Source organism: Protomyctophum bolini (genome assembly GCF_963924005.1).
Source record: "Protomyctophum bolini genome assembly, chromosome: 14".
Lineage (NCBI taxonomy): Eukaryota > Metazoa > Chordata > Actinopteri > Myctophiformes > Myctophidae > Protomyctophum > Protomyctophum bolini.
Window position 1 is genome coordinate 4,618,678 of NC_137875.1, and position 20,795 is coordinate 4,639,472.

The 20,795-nt window shown below is 43.4% G+C and overlaps 1 protein-coding gene across 1 annotated transcript in view; it reads right to left on the minus strand.

Moving 5' to 3' along the window:
• Positions 1-2,670: 2,670 nt before the first annotated feature.
• prom2 (prominin 2) overlaps positions 2,671-20,795 on the minus strand; it is a 36,526-nt gene continuing 18,401 nt past the window's right edge. The window contains exons 6-24 of the mRNA XM_080782453.1: positions 19,115-19,178; positions 18,691-18,780; positions 16,169-16,368; positions 15,229-15,303; positions 14,408-14,471; positions 13,440-13,596; positions 12,952-13,104; positions 11,695-11,818; positions 11,211-11,299; positions 10,164-10,248; positions 9,650-9,793; positions 8,732-8,803; positions 7,911-8,006; positions 7,324-7,377; positions 6,397-6,477; positions 4,435-4,503; positions 3,831-3,920; positions 3,563-3,675; positions 2,671-2,790 (exon numbers count right to left, since the gene is read on the minus strand). Of these exons, the coding sequence (XP_080638579.1) occupies positions 2,730-2,790; positions 3,563-3,675; positions 3,831-3,920; positions 4,435-4,503; positions 6,397-6,477; positions 7,324-7,377; positions 7,911-8,006; positions 8,732-8,803; positions 9,650-9,793; positions 10,164-10,248; positions 11,211-11,299; positions 11,695-11,818; positions 12,952-13,104; positions 13,440-13,596; positions 14,408-14,471; positions 15,229-15,303; positions 16,169-16,368; positions 18,691-18,780; positions 19,115-19,178 (1,881 nt within the window). The 3' untranslated portion in view covers positions 2,671-2,729. The remainder of the gene's footprint in view (positions 2,791-3,562; positions 3,676-3,830; positions 3,921-4,434; positions 4,504-6,396; positions 6,478-7,323; positions 7,378-7,910; positions 8,007-8,731; positions 8,804-9,649; positions 9,794-10,163; positions 10,249-11,210; positions 11,300-11,694; positions 11,819-12,951; positions 13,105-13,439; positions 13,597-14,407; positions 14,472-15,228; positions 15,304-16,168; positions 16,369-18,690; positions 18,781-19,114; positions 19,179-20,795) is intronic.

The following is a 20,795-nucleotide window of genomic DNA, read 5'->3' on the forward strand; positions in this document are numbered from 1 at the left end:
AAGCGCATAATTTGCATTTCTTTCACCATGTAGTAAATGCTACATTCGTGGTCTGGAGAGGGCAGTTGTTTTACAGACGGGTAAAAGGGCAGAGGCTGAAGCCTCCTTTGATATCTATGTGTGCACTGCACGCCCCTGTGTCCTACGGCTACTGAACTGACTACATCTTTGCAGGGGTCCTTGAGGGGGTTCCAGGAGGTCCCCAGCCTAAATGAGTGATATGCACGGTAGTTGGGATGGGAACATACAGGTCTGTGTAATCCAAATGAGAGCGAGGAAGGGCACAAATGGAACCAAATAGACCTTTATGGGTAGTTTAGTCAGTCATTTTAGGTTTGACCAACCTTTTAGCCAAAAAAAAAAAGAATCCAGTGGCTAAAATATAGTACATGATACTGAGCATGACTAACCATGTTACTGGCATTTATGTTATTTAAATGATACTGACCGATTGTGACATGATACCGACATACTCACCACGATACGGACATCATACTCACCACGATACGGACATCATATTCACCATGATACGGACATCATATACTGACCGTGATACTGAACTGATACTGACAACATCATGTTGATTATACTGACCACGATACTGACATGTTCATGGGCTGTACATATAGAATATTCACACCACAGAGTCATAAAAATCAATCAGTAGCAAATTTTATTCAGTGTGTTGGTCGGAACAACGATGCAGTACACAAAATGCACCTTGGGTAAAAAGACCTGAATATAAAGTGCTTCGTAACACAGAGACAAACACCTACTACCCTCAAGTACAAAATAGTAACTATAAATACTAATCATTTTTGATCAAGATCTCTAATTATTACAAAAATATCTTTGAAAAAAAAAAGAAAAAGAACAAAAAAAATCAGATAGCTGCTTTGCTTGCAAACAGTACTATTGACACATCAAGACATTAAACACAAATTATTCCCGAGAAGAAAGTGTAAGTATTTCTTTCATTAATGAATTAATTAACATAATGTAATGTGCCTGAATTTCCTATAGGCTACGCTTACTTTATAGACCAAAGAAATTGCCAAGCTGCGAGGTCGCTTGTACACGAACGACTCTGTCGTACGACAAAGTACAGACCGGGTCATACTAGACTGAGCAAAGTGAAATTGAGACCGGTTTCTGTGTTACATTGGCACAGCCCATGCTCGATTAAACCACAGTCGTGAATGGGCCGAGGCTGGCATATATTACAGATGCCGCTTGGCACAAATACATATTACTATGTTTGTTCAGTATTGTACGTCATGTGGGCAAGCTGGCGGTGGCACTGTGTTTTATCAGTATGGGTCCCGCCTGCATGCCTTTCACGCCCGCACATGTTGCAATCCTCCATCGTGTTCATTGGCTAAAGACATAGCATTAGTCTGATATCTAAAACCCTCACCCTAACCCTAACCTCCCACGGGGCAGCACACCTAAACCTAACCATAACCCTCTCCCAACCCTTAACGCACCCCTCACCGGGGTGCATTAGACATAAGGTGGGTGAGGGGTGCGTTAAGACGACCGGTTGGTGAGGGGTGCGTTAAGGGTTGGGAGAGGGTTAAGGTTAGGTTTAGGTGTGCTGCCCCGTGGGAGGTTAGGGTTAGGGTGAGGGTTTGAGATAGGTTGTATAGGACTAATGACTGGTCTAACCAATGACTAGTCTAAACTAAGTACTGCATCAACCTTAACCTTAATCGGACCAATGCTATGTCTAACCAATGCTATGTCTAACCGATGCTATGTCTAACTAATGCTATGTCTAACCAAAGTATGCCTTCCAGTTTTCGGTGAAGAGGTGACCACCGCGGCGTGACATCACCTCTTCAACCGAAAACTGGACTATGACAACAGTAGCCCTTTAAGATGTCCTGCCTTTGGCTGGGTGGGAATGAAATGTCCCGTTTATGTAGCTATAGCAAACCCACTTACGTTAGCTATAGCCTAACGCACACATCGTTATCAAGTACGGTACTACGTGCAACTTGGAGAAAGGAGAAAACCCATGTTTCCGTTCACCACGGTTCGCCAGCTCGTGGAGTGGACGAGCAAGCGGCCATCAGTTGCTTCGTAGGACTACTCGCTCGCCTAGAGGGTCACTCTTCGCAGTGAACAGTAGGTTTGTGAAATTTGTTGGTGCAAAAGGCATATTGTATGATACGCATTTAGACAATTCTACAAAACACTGCAACAGTTTGAATTGTATAAACATTGGCTCTATTAATACAATACATTGAGATACAAAAATATTTGTTAAATAACAAAATGCAAATTTCAAATTATTTTGGGGGGGGGGGGGGGGACGTCCCTGCAGATTCCCTTATGCTGTTGTTTCTCTCATTTTTAGTCTCTTTTAATCTAGAGATTTAAATATCCCAAAAACCACATTTCTACCCTCATTTCTAGTGCTTTGCAGCAGAGATGAACTATGTGCTTTTAACTTTGAAGTGGCATCTGATATTAACCAACCCCTTGGCTTTTGGTGTTAGCATCATGTTATGCTTTAGATATTGAAAAACAGCAGACCTACAAGCTCATACGAGCTTGTAGGTCTGCTATTTTTTTTAAAGATCGAAGAACGCTTTTTCAGAAAACTGTCAGGATGTAGAAGACATTTTTTTGAATCTGATCTCATAGATGTTATTTATGGAGTAACTTTTTGGTCTCGAAGCGCTGCATCAAACGTACCCAGTCGTCTTGCTCCACACTTCTCCTCAGAAGGGTTTCATTTGGGCCCGAGGGATGTGGTTCATAGCGATGTGGTGATTGTGGTCCCTGGTGAGAGAAAGTTAACAGTCAGATGAGTTGAGGGCCATCACACATTCTTGTCCTTGTCATGCGTGTGTGTGTGTGTGTGTGTGTGTGTGTGTGTGTGTGTGTGTGTGTGTGTGTGTGTGTGTGTGTGTGTGTGTGTGTGTGTGTGTGTGTGTGTGTGTGTGTGTGTGTGTGTGTGTGTGTGTGTGCGCGCGCGCAGCGCGCGCGCAGCGCGTGTGTGTGTGTGTGTGTGTGTGTGTGTGTGTGTGTGTGTGTGTGTGTGTTTGCTTGTGTGCGAAACCGTGTTATTATTTTTATTTTAGTTTTAGTCATAGTCTCTTGAATAGTTTTCATTTAGTTTTAGTCACATTTTAGTCACCTGGAATGTTTTAGTGTTTAGTCTAGTTTTAGTCGACTAAGTCGACTAAATCTACAGTTGATTTGGTCGACTAAAATGTATGATGCCGTCGTAATGAGTGTTTTTACACTTGCTGAAAAGTAGTAGATCGACTATTTTCAGCATGCAACCAAATGTTAAAATGACTTATACTGGATCTCTCGTCCACTAGTCCCTTCCTAACATTTTAGTCTAGTTTATATTTGTTGACGAAATTGTCAATATATTTAGTCTTAGTTTGTCTTAGTTTAGTCATCGTAGCTTCGTTTTCATGTAATTTTGATTCCGTTTTCGACAGTGACAAAAGGGAGTCGACGAACATTTCTCGTCTTAGTATTAGTCACTCAAACACATCGGATTCCTCCATTCTCCTGCAGTAAGTAGGGCTACACTCACTCATACACATCGGACTCCTCCATTTTCCGGTAGTACTTGGCCAGCTTGATGGAACATATGATGCTGGGGATGAAGAAGATCAGACACCAGCCCAGACTGAACCAGAAGGCGTTCTGTTGGAGACAGAGTTAAAACGTTGACAGGAAGGATTGTTATGTAACATACAGATCAGCTGGTGAAGCTTGCAGACCATTTTCAGCGGCTATATTTTAATGTAGAGCGAAAACAGACAGGACACTAGCACAGAGCCCTGAGGGACTCCTCTCACCAGAGACTCCACCACGTTGGTACAGACGATGCTCTCTGCTGAGTCGACGGCTCCGGCCACCGGCCCACAGCGGCCCACCTGCTGTGTGATCTACACCACGCACGCACGCACACACGCACACACACAGACACACACACACACACGGTTACTCCTCACAAAATAAGAAAAGGTAGGAAGTATGGGAGGAAAATACTGTAAAACTGTATTGTGTTTACAAAATGTACTTTACAACAAACAACAATTAATGTCCTTTAATAGTTTTCGTCAATTTATTTCAAACATAAGCCTACCATATTGCGTGTATGAAATCTACAGTATCTTGCATGTTTTCTAGCTGTCCCAGTTTTAACACAATACTTTATCAGAACCTGTGAATCTCCCCCCTGACAAATACTCCAACACTAAAAACTAAAACTAAACTAAACAAAAAATAATTATATAATTTTTATTATTATTTTATTAACTAGCAAACCTACTTTGGCAAACACACTTTGAAAACAAATTCAAAACTATAAAGTCAAAACAAATTCTAAATAAAAAACAACGGTAAAATAATGCTAGACTATGATATAATCTGCAAAGGTTTGAAGAGAAGTTTGTTTACCGTCAACTTGGCCCAGTCAGCGAACGCCGTGAAGTAACTCAACTGGCACTCTACAAACTCCCTGCTTTTCTATAGAGAGAGAGAGAGAGAGAGAGAGACACACACACACACACACACACACACACACACACACACACACACACACACACAGAGAGAGAGAGAGTGTTACAGAACGTACATTCCATGCATTCCTTTCCTGCTTTACAGTGATAGTCATGAGAATCGGTGGAATTCTGGGTAAACCCTCTGAGAGCGAACTGTGACTAATGTGTGATAGTATTGTGATATGTGCCGTGAAGTAGACCAGTAGATCTCTCTCTCTCTCTCTCACTCTCACTCACGCACGCACGCACGCACACTCTAAGGCACGCACGCACACTCTAACGCCAGGGCTCCAATGGGCGCGTTTGGGCGCGTTGCGTCTCCGACGCGTGCGTCAAAAAACGAACCGGTTCAATTTTAATGGTGACGCACGCACGCACGCGCAACGCGGGCAGTGGAGCCACCCTTCATTGATTATAAAGGGAACATTCTGTGACGGTGACGCGACGCAGACGCGCCCAGTGGAGCCCTGGCGTAAGGCACGCACGCACGCACGCACGCACGCACGCACGCACACGGCGCTGTAATATAGCGGAATGCTCCCTTCAGATAGACTGTACAATATTACTTCTCATGGCCTATAATCAGCGGCGCAATACGCCTACTAAATGACCGATGAAGGCATCCGGCCCGCTCGCCCCCTTTTGACTGATCCAAACCCTGACATACTGTAGCTGTCGGGTGGAGATATCATTATGTATGTCCAGACCGTTTCTTTTTATTAGTGTACATAAAGAAAAGTAAAATTGTGAAAAAAGCTGATCTGCAAGCTGATGCGCCATCCTGTGAGAGGGTTATCTAATAGTCCAATAAACAGACTGTCCACAAAATCATGGATTCACAAGATCTGGCATTTATTGATTGCCCATAATTATCCCAAATTGAATGGTCATTTGATATACATATGAACAGCAAAGACACATATGAAAGCAGATACGACCTGTTACATCACGAATCAGATTCGATCATATCAGTCACCGATCGGGGCGCCCCTCGAAGCACAGGCCAGAGTGATGTCTGTCCTGGAGAATTCTGACGTGTCACTCCCTTCCCCAACACTATATAGGAATCTTTCCTGTCACTCCGTGACCTTGCATTGGGCACAGCGCGGCTGCACACTCTTAAAGTAATAGTAACTGCTTAAAGGGTCTACTTTCCCCCATCAAAGCTCACTGCACGAGATTTTCACAAAAGAATCACATCAAATATGACGATAAAAAAGCTTCTAGCGATATACTTAGTTAATCACAGGGGCTCTATACCATAATCTCTTTGCTGAAAATAGCTGATCTATAAGCTGATCTCATCTTGAAGATCTGCTATTACTGCCTAATGTTGGCCTCAGAATAAGCGTGCTGGGGTTCATGTCAGTGTTGTTTTTCGCAGCAAATTTAGTCTCTTGAATAGTTTTCATTTAGTTTTAGTCACATTTTAGTCACCTGGAATGTTTTAGTGTTAATGTCATGCGATTTTAGCCGACTAAATCTACAGTTGATTTAGTCAACAAAAATGTATTTTGGCGGGCCTTGATGGCTGATTTTACACTTGCTGAAAATAGCCGATCTACAAGCTCACGTGAGCTTGTAGATCGGCTATTTTCAGCATGCAAACAACTTGAACCAAGTGTGAAATGACTTATACTGGATACTCTTGTCCACTAGTCCCTTTCCTAACATTTGAGTCTAGTTATCTGTTGTCGAAATTGTCGTTACATTTAGTCTTAGTTTTAGTCATCATAGCTTAGTTTCCATTTAGTTTTCCTCAGTCTTAGTTTCAGTCGACGAAATCAACACTGGTTCATTCATGATGTGTGTGAGGATCAACGGGTGGTCATGTGACTGGTCATGTGACTCTACTCACAGCCTTAATGATCAGCGTGGTGTTGGCGTTGAGGAAGTCTTGAGCTGCTCCCACTCGAGTCAGCGCCACGCCGACGGTTCCCTGGAATACCACACAACCAAAACAACACCCTTTAGATCTACAAATGTCTTCTACAGTTTTCAGAAAAACTCATGTTTCTATATCAGTGGTTCTCAAACATTTTCATGTCGAGGACCCCCAAGATTATCTGTAATTGGCCGCCGACCCCCCATCTGAAAATATGTTTTCAGATGCAAAGATTTGAGTTAAAAACGATCGCTCTGAAAGAATACATATTCAAAGATTTGCACCACATTTTCACGATTTTTCAAAAATGGCAGACCTACAAGCTTGTAGCGCGGCACTCGATGCCGCGCTATGAGTTTGAAGATGTGCTATTTTTCAATAGCTAAAAACACTTAAAACACCAAAAGGGGTTCCCGCCCGTAAGATTTAAAAAAATTGTTCTGAACAGTTTTCTGAATTGTGCTCAAACGTTTTCATATCAAGGACACCCACAAATGATATGTTTTGGGTGGTTTTGCGGACCCCCATTTCAATATATTTTGTTCCAGGGATCCCCAAGAAGCAATGATTTGAGTTGAAAATGTTTGCTTTAAAAAGTAGATATATTCAAAGATTTGCACACATTTTCATGATTTAAAATAGCAGATCTACAAGCTCGTAGCGTGACACAAAGTGACGCACTATGATCTTGTAGATATGCTATTTTTGAATAGCTAAAATATAGAATATGGTTAAAGTGGTTAAAATCTAATTGTCATTGTCATTCAAATAATTGCAATTAATGATTTTTCTTTTGTTTTGTGCTTTTCTGTCATAATCTTATGATTATGCAACAAAATAAATGCAATTAGCTCATATAATTGCAATCATACGGTTCTTTAGAGTTTAGACTGTACTCACATTGATTTGTCCCAAAACGGATCGAAGTTTGTCTGCTGTCGAGTTGAGCTTATCCTGTCAACAAACAATAGGCTATAGTTCAGTTTTTTACAGGGAAAATGGAGAATGTCGGTGAGAAGCATGCAGGGATGGTCTAAGGTCTGGGTTTACAACCTCAGCCATCGGGATATCACTGGGCTATGGGGGGTTAAATGGAAAGGATACATTATTGCTGTGTTAAAGCAGTTAATTATGGAATTATAGGAATTCATCACCTAATGAATATACACTAGTAACTGTTTAGTACATTCACAGGTGCACTGTTTCTGTAGCGTGAGACAGCTTGATGTACAAGTACACCCCCTGGACATGACGCTAGTATATCGCAGGGATATTGGTATACCCCCAATCCAACCCTTTGATGCTGAGTGTCAAGCAGGGAGGCACTGGGTCCCATTTTTACAGTTTTTGGTATGACCCGGCCGGGGATCGAACCCCGACCTCCCAGTCTCAGGACGGACACTCTAACCACAAGGCCACTGAGCTGGTAAGTGCGGTGGTACTGTACTGCGTGTATTTTGTTTGCACATTTGTGAAATTCAACTCACCAGCTGTGGGAAGATGGACGTCTCCATTCTGCTCTGGATCTGTCTCAGTTCTACAGCCTCTCTCCTCAGCTCTGCCTGGACCGTGGGATCAGTTCTCTGAAAAAACCCTATGTTAGTTAGTCGTTCTCAAACGTGTTCATGTCACGGACCCCCAAATATATAACATGTAATTGGCCGCCGAACCCCATCTGAAAATATGTTGTTCCAGGGAGGGACCCCCCCAGAAGCAAAGATTTGAGTTAAAAAAAACGTTCGCTCGGAAAGAATATATATTCATTCAAGATTTGCGCCTCATTTTCACGATAAAAAAAAATAGCAGACCTACAAGCTCGTAGCACGGCACTCGGTGCCGCGCTATGATGAGCTTGTAGATCTGCTATTTTTCAATAGCTAAAGTATAACATAATGCTTAAAACACCAAAAGGGGTTTACTTCTACTCTACACTACATCTCAAAGAGGGCAAATATTATACTTTTCTCCACTACGAGCTTGTAGGTCTGCTATTTTTGAAAAACATATATTATTACAGAGTGAACATTTTAACTCAAATCCTTGCTTCTGGGGGGTCCCCCCGGAACAACATATTTTCAGATGGGGGTCGGCGGCATATTGTAATTTTTTGGGGTCCTTGACATGAAATATTGAGAACCACTGATATAGAAACATGAGGTTTTTCCAGAAAAGTGTCATGATTTAGAAGACTTTTTTTTAAATTTTGATGTCAGGCCTAGTAAAAAAGTGAGTTTTTCCACCTCTGGTGAGGTTTCATTTGTAACACAACAGGTTGTGTGACTGATTGCGGTGTGTGTTTGTTACTCACCGGGACGTTTGCGAACTTATCTAGTTCATCCGCCGTTGCGTTCAAGATGCTGGTGTTCTTCAGATTATTGATCTGAAGAACACATAATTATGGGACAATGCTTATAAAGATATGGATACAAAAGGAATACATCATTGCACATAATAATCACACCAAGAGATCCAATGAAGTACTGTCTGTCACCCCATAAACCTATGACAAGAAATAACGACACTCCATCTTTAATATGAGTAAATGTGTCAGTCATTTCTTTGTATACAGTTAAGTTATTTGTCCTGTCTGCCCTGTGCAATTTGTATTTTATTTCGAAGCCTAAGCACCAAACCAAACGGATATTACATTTGTATTCATAATGCTGTCAAAAACACAATTAAATCATTAATCGCAATTATTTAAGTTGACAATTCATTGTCAACTTAAATCTGTGCTCGTCAGGGACGTGCACACAAAGACTGTAAAACAAGTGCCCTCTCCAGACCACGTTTTGCTTTGGTGAAAGAAATGCAAATGCCACTCCTTTCCTTTCCATGCCAGAGAATTGCTTTTTCCCCCAAAGTCTCCTGAACTTGAACGCAGCATTTAGGCGTTGAACACATTTTGTTTCTAAATCCATGTCGTTACACATGCACCGCATCTCCAGTAGACAAAGAGTGCTGAGTTGCGACCCGAAAATAGCTGATCTACAAGCTCTCTTCATGTGAGCTTATAGATCTGCTATTTTCGCTATTTAAGTGCCAAGTGCCCTCTTACGGCATTTCAGCCCCTGCTGCTTTTGGCGCTGCACTGTGGCGACATGGACTAGGGCTACGCTTGCATGCGGGCCCTTTGTCTAAGACAAATGTCTTCCTCGGGAGACTAATAAAGTATATCTCTATCTCTCTACTGTAACACTCTCTGCACGTCCTGGCCTATATATACCTGCTGCTCCACAGCGTGGAAGTCCACATCGCCGGCCATGTCGGGCAGGCTCTGCAACTGGGCCTGGACCTCCGGGCTCAGCAGGGTGACCGCGGGCAGGGTGAGGTTGGCACTGTCGAACATCCTCCAGATCTCCTCTGTGTACTGAAAGAGGGGGGGGAGTGGGAGGAGAGACGTTTGTTACCGACAAGGTTCCGCCTGTTCGATTCCCTCGGACCGGCAGAAAGAATATAGAAATAAAATCATCCCCGTCTGAGCTGAGCGGTGCAGGCTGTGTGTGCGTGCGTGTGTGTGTGTGTGTGTGTGTGTGTGTGTGTGTGTGTGTGTGTGTGTGTGTGTGTGTGTGTGTGTGTGCGTGCGTGTGTGTGCGTGTGTGTGTGTGTGTGTGTGTGTGTGTGTGCGTGCGTGCGTGTGTGTGTGTGTGTCTGTGTGTGCGTGCGTGTGTGTGTGTGTGTGTGTGTGTGTGTGCGTGTGTGTGAGGAGAACATGAACAGGAAAGCAGAGGTGTATTTACCTTTGAGACGTCGAGCACATCGTCCAGGTCTACCAGCTCGTACACGCGCAGCGCCGACCATAGAGGCTTGTTCTGCTCACACTCACTGTCAACAGGACCAACACAGGACAACCATATCACACTCACTGTCAACAGGACCAACACAGGACAACCATATCACACTCACTGTCAACAGGACCAACACAGGACAACCATATCACACTCACTGTCTGTCAACAGGACCAACACAGGACAACCATATCACACTCACTGTCAACAGGACCAACACAGGACAACCATATCACACTCACTGTCTGTCAACAGGACCAACACAGGACAACCATATCACACTCACTGCCAACAGGACCAACACAGGACAACCATATCACACTCACTGCCAACAGGACCAACACAGGACAACCATATCACACTCACTGACAACAGGACCAACACAGGACAACCATATCACACTCACTGACAACAGGACCAACACAGGACAACCATATCACACTCACTGACAACAGGACCAACACAGGACAACCATATCACACTCACTGTCTGTCAACAGGACCAACACAGGACAACCATATCACACTCACTGTCTGTCAACAGGACCAACACAGGACAACCATATCACACTCACTGTCGACAGGACCAACACAGGACAACCATATCACACTCACTGCCAACAGGACCAACACAGGACAACCATATCACACTCACTGTCAACAGGACCAACACAGGACAACCATATCACACTCACTGTCAACAGGACCAACACAGGACAACCATATCACACTCACTGTCGACAGGACCAACACAGGACAACCATATCACACTCACTGCCAACAGGACCAACACAGGACAACCATATCACACTCACTGTCAACAGGACCAACACAGGACAACCATATCACACTCACTGCAGAAGATGAGCGTGTGTGGTCCGTCTGTGTGCGTGTGTGTATGTGTGTGTGTGTGTGTGTGTGTGTGTGTGTGTGTGTGTGTGTGTGTGTGTGTGTGTTAGAGAGAGATGTAAAAAACATAGTTTTAATTCAGAAAACTCACGTGTAAACGTCAGTGAGTGTGAGGTTGCTTTTCAGCCCCAGCGCAGGGCCTAGGTCCAGTCCAGGAATCAGACCGGGAGTATCCATAAGCTGCAAACAAACAAAGGACACTCACTTTGACAGAAAAAGACCCGCATACGGTGACCTTCGTCAGTGCTACTGACGAAGGTCTTAGGACCGAAACGTTTGCTTTTTAATTGCACTTTGAGCACAGAGCACTTTATGAGCATGATAAAATAAAATAAAAAATATTTTTAAGTCTCAGTCTAAGGAGTTTTACTTCTATTTTATATACAGTGTCAGTGAGTGAGTCTTTTTCTGTCAAAGTTTCCCTTATGTTTTTGAAAAAAAGGACGAAGAAAGGAGCAGTTTTCTCAGTGCTACACTCTCAGAGTTACAGACCCATAAAGGGCCACATTTGGTTCCAAACTATCATTTAGCTGAGGGACCCCAAGTACCCCTGGTACACCACACATTTGTATTACCTTGAACAGCTCCCCTCCGTGCCAGGGTTTACACACCAGCGTGTAGAGGTTCCCTCCCACCAGGAACAGCACCAGCACAACTATCATGAAGAGCCAGGAGAACAGGAAGCTGAAACCTGCACCCCTGAACGTCACATCACAGTTCAAAATGGTGGACACGGATTTCAGACTTCAAACAATTAAGAACTTGCACCCTAGTATAGAGCGTCGCAGTCCCGCCCCCTTTCATGACGACGCCAGGGCCAGTCCCGCCCCCCTTTCATGACGACGCCAGGCCCAGGAAATAATTCCCAATGCATTTTTCCCATAGACCCATTTTGACCTGAGATCAGGTTCTAAAAATGTCTTCTACATCCTGACAGTTTTCTGAAAAAGCTATGTTTCTATGTCAGTCGTACTTCGATTTTTCAAAAATAGCAGACCTACAAGCTCATAGCGCGCCACTCGGTGGCGCGCTATGAGATTGTAGATCTGCTGGAACGGACTCTGTTGGAACGGACTCAGCAACCCTAAAAACCTCCTGTTACACACCTCACAAGCTCATATTGGTCAATTAAAAAATGTCCTTCTTTTAGTTTATAGGCCCTCCGGGTATACAGTACCCAACTTTGATTGGCTCCCACAAAAGTTTCCCAAGGGAGTTGGCTTGGAACAAATTGATATGTGATATATAATAATAATAATAATAATAATAGTAAACACCTTTATGAAAGAAAGGGATACCGGAGAACTCGCCAGTTTAACAAGTCGCCACGGCAAAAAAATCGTCATCGTTAATTAACATGCTGTCTTCATCAGTGTAGTGTGTCAAACTCACAGATGTTACAGTTCATTTCCAAAGTGATCAAATGATTTTGTGCAATTAAACGGTCAGCTAGATGATGATAAAAAAGGTGAGTACCGTATGTGAATACCAATGATAAATAGGCATACCATTTCAGGAATTGTTTACTAATGAATTACCGGTACATTGTTTCGGTGTTTAAACTTTTAGCATTCCTACTTTCTCTAGTGTAAACTAAAAAATCAGTAACATACTCGTGCTCATTGCACACGTAAACACGTACACATACAGGTACATGGATTGCGAGCTGGTTGTAGAAGTGGTTGCACCACTTAAAAATGCACAAAAGTAAAACAAAAATGCACAAAATCGCAGCGAGTTAGTAAACTGGCGAGTTCTCCGCATACCAAAGAAAGCTAGTTTTTTACAGATTTGCGTTTGTTAATTCTCCCTATTATTCTAGAAGGACTCACATCATCAGGAAGGTGCCGGCGCAGTCTGCGCTGCAGGATCGCTCTTTGGGGTCGTCTTTAGGCTCCAGTCCACACGGGCCCACCAGCAGACCCAGTACGTTACACAGAACCACCAGCAGAACCACACAGCACACCGCCACGCCCACCGCCCACCTGCGAGGAGTTCCACCACACACACACACATTAGTGTTAGTCTGGTTTTAGTTCGACTAAATGCCATAAGATTTTAGTCTGCAAATTTAACTAAACTTAGTCTGCACAATAATTTAGTCGACTAAAATGTGTTTTGGCGGGCCTTGATGCCGTCGTAATGGCTCATTTTACACTTATTGAAAATAGCCGATCTACAAGCTCACAACACGTCGCAGCGCAACGCGTTTTAGTTTCCGAAAAAAGGTATAGTCGACTATCGTCTTAGTTTTAGTCGACAAAAACAACACTGGTGTGTGTGTGTGTGTGTGTGTGTGTGTGTGTGTACGTGCGTGTACCTGATGTATTCTGCTCTCTGCACCTCCGGAGCGTACTCAGTGATGTCATGCTGCAGCCGGGCCAGAGCGTCGGAGGCGTTGGTCAACGCCGAGACGGGGAAGTCGCTGGTTACCGTGGAGATCTGGGCTCTGATGGCCGCCAGTCTGTCCTTAGACTCTATGACACACAAAACAAGAAGAAACAAAACAAGTGTTATCATTTCATAAACAGACAGTAGGATCCATGGTCAGGCAATGCCCTCTTGATTCTTTATTGTATTACTACACATTATGATACGGTTGATGATGCTGCGTTTGGTCGTGTAAATAATGTAAACTATTTTCACATTTTAATTTGATTTTTCTTTTTCCTTTTTTTTTTCTTTCTATTTGTTTATCTCATCTATCTTGCCTGTCCGTGAATACGTTCTCTGCTGGTGTTGTTTGTGTTTGTATTTTAAGTTCTCTGTTTTATGTGTTCTAAAATCTAAAATAAAGTACTGATCATAAAAAAAAAAAAAAGAAAAGAAAACAGACAGTAGGCTGACAGGAAATGGGGAGAGAGTTGGGGGGGGGGGAAGACATGCAGTAAAGGCCGTCGGGATCGGGAGTCGAACCTGCGGCACACTGCCAGACTGGATTATACCAGCCAAGGTGCCTGGACCGCTGAGCCACGGCCCAGAAAAGAAGGTATTTCAAGAGCTTGTAGAGCTTCTATATGTCTGCTATTTGCGCTATTTCTTTTTAAAATTTTCTGAATTTTGGGGTTTCAAAAATAATTATTTTATTTTTCTTTTGATTTTGTGTTTTATGCCAAAGAATAAGCATGTCAGATTTAAAGTGGTTAATTAAGGACACCTGCATTTTTTTTTAACACTAGCATCTACTGTATGCAGGAGGGATTCATCAAATGAAACAAACGCCTGCAAGAGTGTATAGTTTATGAGAAGGTACAGTAAGGGACAGTACATTATTCTGCATATACTCACCCTGAACTATATCTTTGGTCTCATCGGTGACCCTCTGTGGAATGTTGTCCAAAAAGTCCTCTCCCTGGAAAAAGCACAGCTTTCTGATCATGCTTGACAATTATTGACCACATTCACATCCTATATTAAAGTTGGTGACTGCAAGTTATGATTGCCTATACAGGGAGTCTATGCCAATATACAGGGTATATACTAATGACATCTCCATATATGGGCATAAAGGGGTCACAGACACCCCCCCCCCCGACACTACGATTCACACATATTGGTCGGATCGGCGGTGAGACAAAGGCGTTAGGGCCCAAACTCTGCGGTGTGATCTGTCGTGTTGAGTTGACCCACGTTGACCCTAGTGATTCAACGCATGGAATTCAACGACCCCAAACCACACCAAAGGGTGGAGACGGTTTTAGCGTTAACTCCTTGCAACCGTTTGGACCCAAGGAGTTGCACGGTGACCCTTTGGTGTTGGTTATAGGGCTTTGACGTGAGGCACCAACTCTCTAGTATGTAAAAGACTCGATGGAGCTCACGAAGATGATTCAAGCCATTCAACTAACAGATGAACAGTGTTCTCCAGAGCATTTAATTATATGGGTGTACTAAATTGGCTTCATCAGAAATAGCCAATCTACAAGCCAAGTCGCAACACGTAGCATATATTATCGTTGTGTGAGCTTTATATGTAGATCGGCTATTTTTGTAAAATGTTCCCACAGGATATGGATGCTGGGGTTCAAGTGGTTATATTAAAGGTTTAATGACATTGTTACAGCGTCACGTCCAGAGTGATGTCACCAACCCAGAGTGATGTCACCAACCTGCTGGAGTTGAGAGAGCAGGTCAGCCTTCATGACCTCATCCACTGCAGACTGGAACATACTGAGATTGGGTATCTATGGAGACACACACACACACACACACACACACACACACACACACACAGACAGACACAGACACAGACACACAGACACACACACACACACACACACACACACACACACACACACACACACACACACACACACAAAAGAAACATTTAGTTATTTTAAAAACACCTTGCACTAACAGCAGGGGGCAGCAGAGATTTCAAAGGAGTAGATGCGAAGTCATTAGAGGAGAGGAGAGGAGAGGAGAGGAGAGGAGAGGAGAGGAGGTGTCATTTTCCATGACATCACAGCTCATGTCAGTGGCAGTTCTATGTCTTCACTGTTGTTTCCTGTTGCTCAACTCTTTTGCAACTTTTTCACCCTTTCTAGTGCTCTCTGGAACACTTCCGTATTAATCACCAAAGTGTTGTTTCCTTCAGAAAACAACACTTCCGTTCAACAGATCCAGCTCGTTCAGTTTGCAAAGTGGATCAAACCAATCTGAAGCTCAAGCTGCGTATGAGCTTGTATGTTGGCTATAGTTTAGCTACTTTCAGTGTTGATTTCGTCGACTAAAACTAAGACTAAATATACTGACAATTTCATCAACAAATACAAACTAGACTAAAATGTTAGGAAGGGACTAGTGGACAAGAGATCCAGTATGAGTCATTTTACACTTAAAAGTGACTAAAACTAAATGAAAACTATTCAACAGACTATATGACTAAAACTGAAATCAAAATTTGCTGCCAAAAACAACAGTGGCTATATACTTTTGACCATTTTTGGAATGAAATGACATATACCCCAAAACCAAAACAGAACACCACGCAGGCAGCAGGTGTTAGAGAGTGAAAAGGCTCTCCAATAAAATGTGTTCTCTTCTCACATTGACCGAAGTGTCCACTGTGACCTTCTCAAGCTCGGGCTTCAGTACTGCCAGGCAGCCCACGCAGGTGGGCTTGTGGATGGTCTGGTTGAGGCGTTCCTTAACCTGGCTGATGTTGGCTTGGATCAGCTCTGCACTGGACTGTAGCTGGGCCAGCGTCGAGTTCAGTTCATCCAGGAGAGCGCTGGTGCTGACAGCCTCTGTAAGCAACACACCAGGCAGAGAGTGTTAGAGGGGGCAGGGGCTGGAGACCCCGTAAGAGGGCACGCTTTTGGACAAAGAAATAGCGAAAATAGCTGATCTACAAGCTCACAACGGGTGCAGTACTCAGTTTAGACAGTGTTTTGGTTTAGACTAGTCATTGGTTAGACCAGTCATTAGTCCTACACAACTACAACCTATCTCAAACCTTCACCCTAAACCTAACCTCCCACGGGTCAGCACACCTAAACCTAACCTTAACGCAACACATGTCTAACCAATGACTAGTCTGAACTAAGTATGCACCCCGCTCACAACGTGTCGCGCTGCGACGCATTGAGAGCTTGTAGATCAGCTATTTCCGGGGCGCAACCCAACACTCTTTAGCTAGTGGAGATGCGGTGTGTAACAACATGGATTTCAAAACAAATGTGTTCAACGCAAAATACTGTGTTCAAGTTCAGGAGACTTTCGGAAAAATTCATCCATTCTCCTGAATGCTGCCTTCCATTATGGCATGGAATGGAAAGGTCCAAACCACTATAGCCTGGCTAATAAGCCAGACGCAAATCAGCCATTGACAAAGAAATTGCCTGCTGGTGGATATGAGTCTGATGGGTTGTAGTATGGTTAAAACTACACTAGTTCTGTAAACAATGGATTACATGATTTTATATGTAGCCTTATATTAGTTATTTCCCCAAATGTTGCTTTTCCCCCCTGTAGTAGTGCCTGCTTTTCTCTTGTGTTAAAGTCAGTTTACCAGAAGCACCTAACCTAATGTTTGCCAAACGCTGGTTGTCATAAAGTGAACGCATGGCCGGCCTAATAAAGTTTTTTTGACCTTGAAAAAAAAAAAGGAAAGGAATGGCATTTGGCATTTCTTCCACCATGTAGTATAAACGCTGCATTCGTGGTCTGGAGAGGGCAGTTGTTTTACAGACGGGTAAAAGGGGCAGGGGCTTCAGCCCCCTTTGATGTCTGTGTGTGTGTGCACGTCCCTGGCAACAACACATACTGTACCAGGTCAGAACGTACTGTACATACTGTACAATACAGCCTACTGTAAAGCATTCTGAACATGGGTCCCTGGGGGGGGAGGTTGGCCAGACGCCAGGCACCCTTACTGTAGAAATGGATACGTGAACTCAATAAATACTGTTGCTAGTGTAAATGGTTTAACTAATTGGATGGCAGCTTTTATGGTGAATAAAATGTTATTTTTTACCAATCTGTATACGGTAGAGTATGCGGCATTAACGAAGAACAACTGACAACTTATTTGGTCCCCACTCCTTGGTTGTCTAACTTGTCTCACTGTATATTTGCAGTTGTGTTGAATTTGTCTTTTACAGAGAATATTGTGTGCACATCTTATATATAAAATAAAACAAATTGCCTGATAAAAAACCGAAAAGGGTCGAAACGTTGTGTGAGTATGTTTTTTTGGAGCTTAAAAACAGTGTGCAGGTGTTTTTTTTCCTCTCCTTAACCCATTCTGACCTGAGATCAGATTCTAAAAATGTCTTCTACATCCTGACAGTTTTCTATGTCAGTCGTTCTTCGATTTTTCAAAAATAGCAGACCTACAAGCTCGTAGCGCGCCACTCGGTGGCGCGCTATGAGCTTGTAGATCTGCTATTTTTCAATAGCTAAAGCATAACGTAATGAATTGTATCCATCCTAGAAGCAGTGAGCAGCGGTTGTTTGTATCTCCCAGGGAGCAGTCAGGAATGAAGTGCCTTGCTCATGGACACATTGCCGAGGCCCAGAATGGAACCTGGAAGTGCTCTTCTAGTGAGACATTTAGAATAGATTCTGTGGAAGACTACTGGTTGACAAGTGCATGCTATTGCATGAAGCTCAAAACACACTTTTGACCTGAGATCAGATTCTAAAAAATGTCTTCTACATCCTGACAGTTTTCTGAAAAATCTATGTTTCTATGTCAGTCGTTCTTCGATTTTTCAGAAGCTCTATGAGCTTGTAGATCTGCTACTTTTCCAAAAGGGGTTCCCTCCCGCCCTGAATGGGTTAAGCTTTTGCCCAAATTATGTTTTCTTCTGTATTATAGCACGGTAGGAGAACATTCGGCAGAAATGACAGACTGCAGCAGCTTTAATATTTTTGCATATTTTGCTATTGCAGGCATCGCTGGTTTCCAATTTTTGAATTTTTGGTCGGTGAAGCCTCACATGCAGTCGTGCAAACAGGATGATGCACGGTGAGAGGACGGTACCTGTACTGTACTGTACTGTACTGTACTGCACTGTACTGTACTGTACTGTACTGTACTGTACTGTAAGGTGAAAGGACGGTACCTTGAGCCAAGATTTTAACGGAGTCCAGCGCTGGGTTCACAGGTCCTTCTATGCTTTTCCGGATCTCTGTGCCCACCTTGGGGCCAATAACTGACAGACGCACGCACGCACACCACACACACACACACACACACACACACACACACACACACACACACACACACACACACACACACACACACACACACACACACACACACACACACACACACACACACACACACACACACACACACACACACACACACACACACACACACACACACACACACACACACACACACACACACACACACACACACACACAGTTAAGAGAGACTTGACTGTGCAAAAAATGACAGGCAGGGGAAATATTACGTATACTTTTAAATGGCACATAAATTACAGCATTGATCACAGTATTAACTTTTCCCAAAAAACTCACCGTCGAGGTTTCCGGTGACCTCGTCGACAGTCTTGTAGCTTTCGGTCACCACATGGTCAATTTCCTGGGAATAGGTAAAGGGGGGGAGGGGAACATAATCAATTACACTTTTGCATTTAGCTGTCGCTCAAACTAAGCAACATACCAAATTACAATTCGGACTAAGCAGAGTAAGCATTTCCAATGGAAGTCACATGGTTTGACACAACATTTTTGTTGTATTGTGTTTCGACTGCCCCCCTCAAGGTATAGTGTTATTTAATTGTTTGTAATGTGTAAGTGTTTGTCTTTTTTATCTTGTTTTTCTTTCTTTCTTTTACACCACTTTTAGGACCACTTTGGAAATAAGTTAAGTAATTTCTTATCCAAATAAAGTCAGTCAATGAATCAATCAACAGTCACACAAGAGTAAGAGTGCAGAGAACAATGTAGCGCCTCAAAGAAGCTATGATAATACAATTGCAATGTCCAGTGACTTTATCTAATCACACCTGGCAGCTTTGCAAACCTAAAGAACACAGACAACAGAACCTCTCTCTCTCTCCCCAGCTGTGGGTGGAGATAAGTGTATTGACACAGCGGGGGCACAAGTCAAGTGCATGACAAATCGAGGCTCACTTTGAAACATCACACAAAAGCCACTCACAAACACAAGGATAAAAGATCACATGAGTTGAGCCGGGTACTTAATGTGACTAATCCTATACAGACACTAACAGGGGTGGTTTATAGAACCGCATAAAACAAGCTCAATCGGTCGTGGACAAAATAGCCTAATCCTGCTACAACATTTGCGGGTGGTAGTAGCTTAGTGGGTAGAAAGGCTGTCTGTGTGGAGTTTGCATGTTCTCCCCGTGTCACCTAGGGTAGGTACCCTCACAAAAAACATGCAGTGATCCTGGTCTCTAAACTGCATCCCCCTGGCCAGCCGGGGCGCCTGATGGAACTGGTTGGAATAACGTGTTCCTTCTGCGCTACGTCCGACCAGGGAAACTCCCCCCTGTCAGGGTTCAAGGGTCTTTATTATTTGTCTCCCGAGGAAGAAATTTGTCTTAGACAAAGGGCCTGCATGACTCTGATGAAGACCATAGGTCTAAACGTTAGTCGTTATCCTGTATACTAAAATAAAAGGCTCTAAATGTCCTCTCCTCCTCCTGCAACATGTGTCCATGTTCCTGTGATGCAGCGGACCAGCCGCTCCAGGCTTGAGGCGCGTTGGTACTAGAGACTCCCTTTGTTCCTTTTAGTCCTTGTGACATTTACACTAACAAAAGGCCTTGCATATAGCGTGGTGTTCCTGAGGTGTCGACAGGGACGTGCACACATAGACATCAAACCCCTGCCCGCTGCCCTTTTACCCGTCTGTAAAACAACTGCCCTTTCCAGACCCACGAATGTAGCGTTTACTACATGGTGAAAGAAATGATAAATTTCCTTCCATACCATACCGGAAGGCAGCTTTCAGGAGAATTTCTTTTTTTCCCCGGAGTCTCCTGAACTTGAACACAGTATAACAAATTTGTTTAGAAATCCACTGTCGTTACACCGCATCTCTATAGCTAAAGAGTGCTGGGTTGCGCCCCAAAAATAGCTAATCTACAAGCCCTACAGCCCTTGTGAGCTTGTAGATCAGCTATTTTCTCTATTTCTGTCCCAAAAGTGCCCTCTTACGGGATTTCAG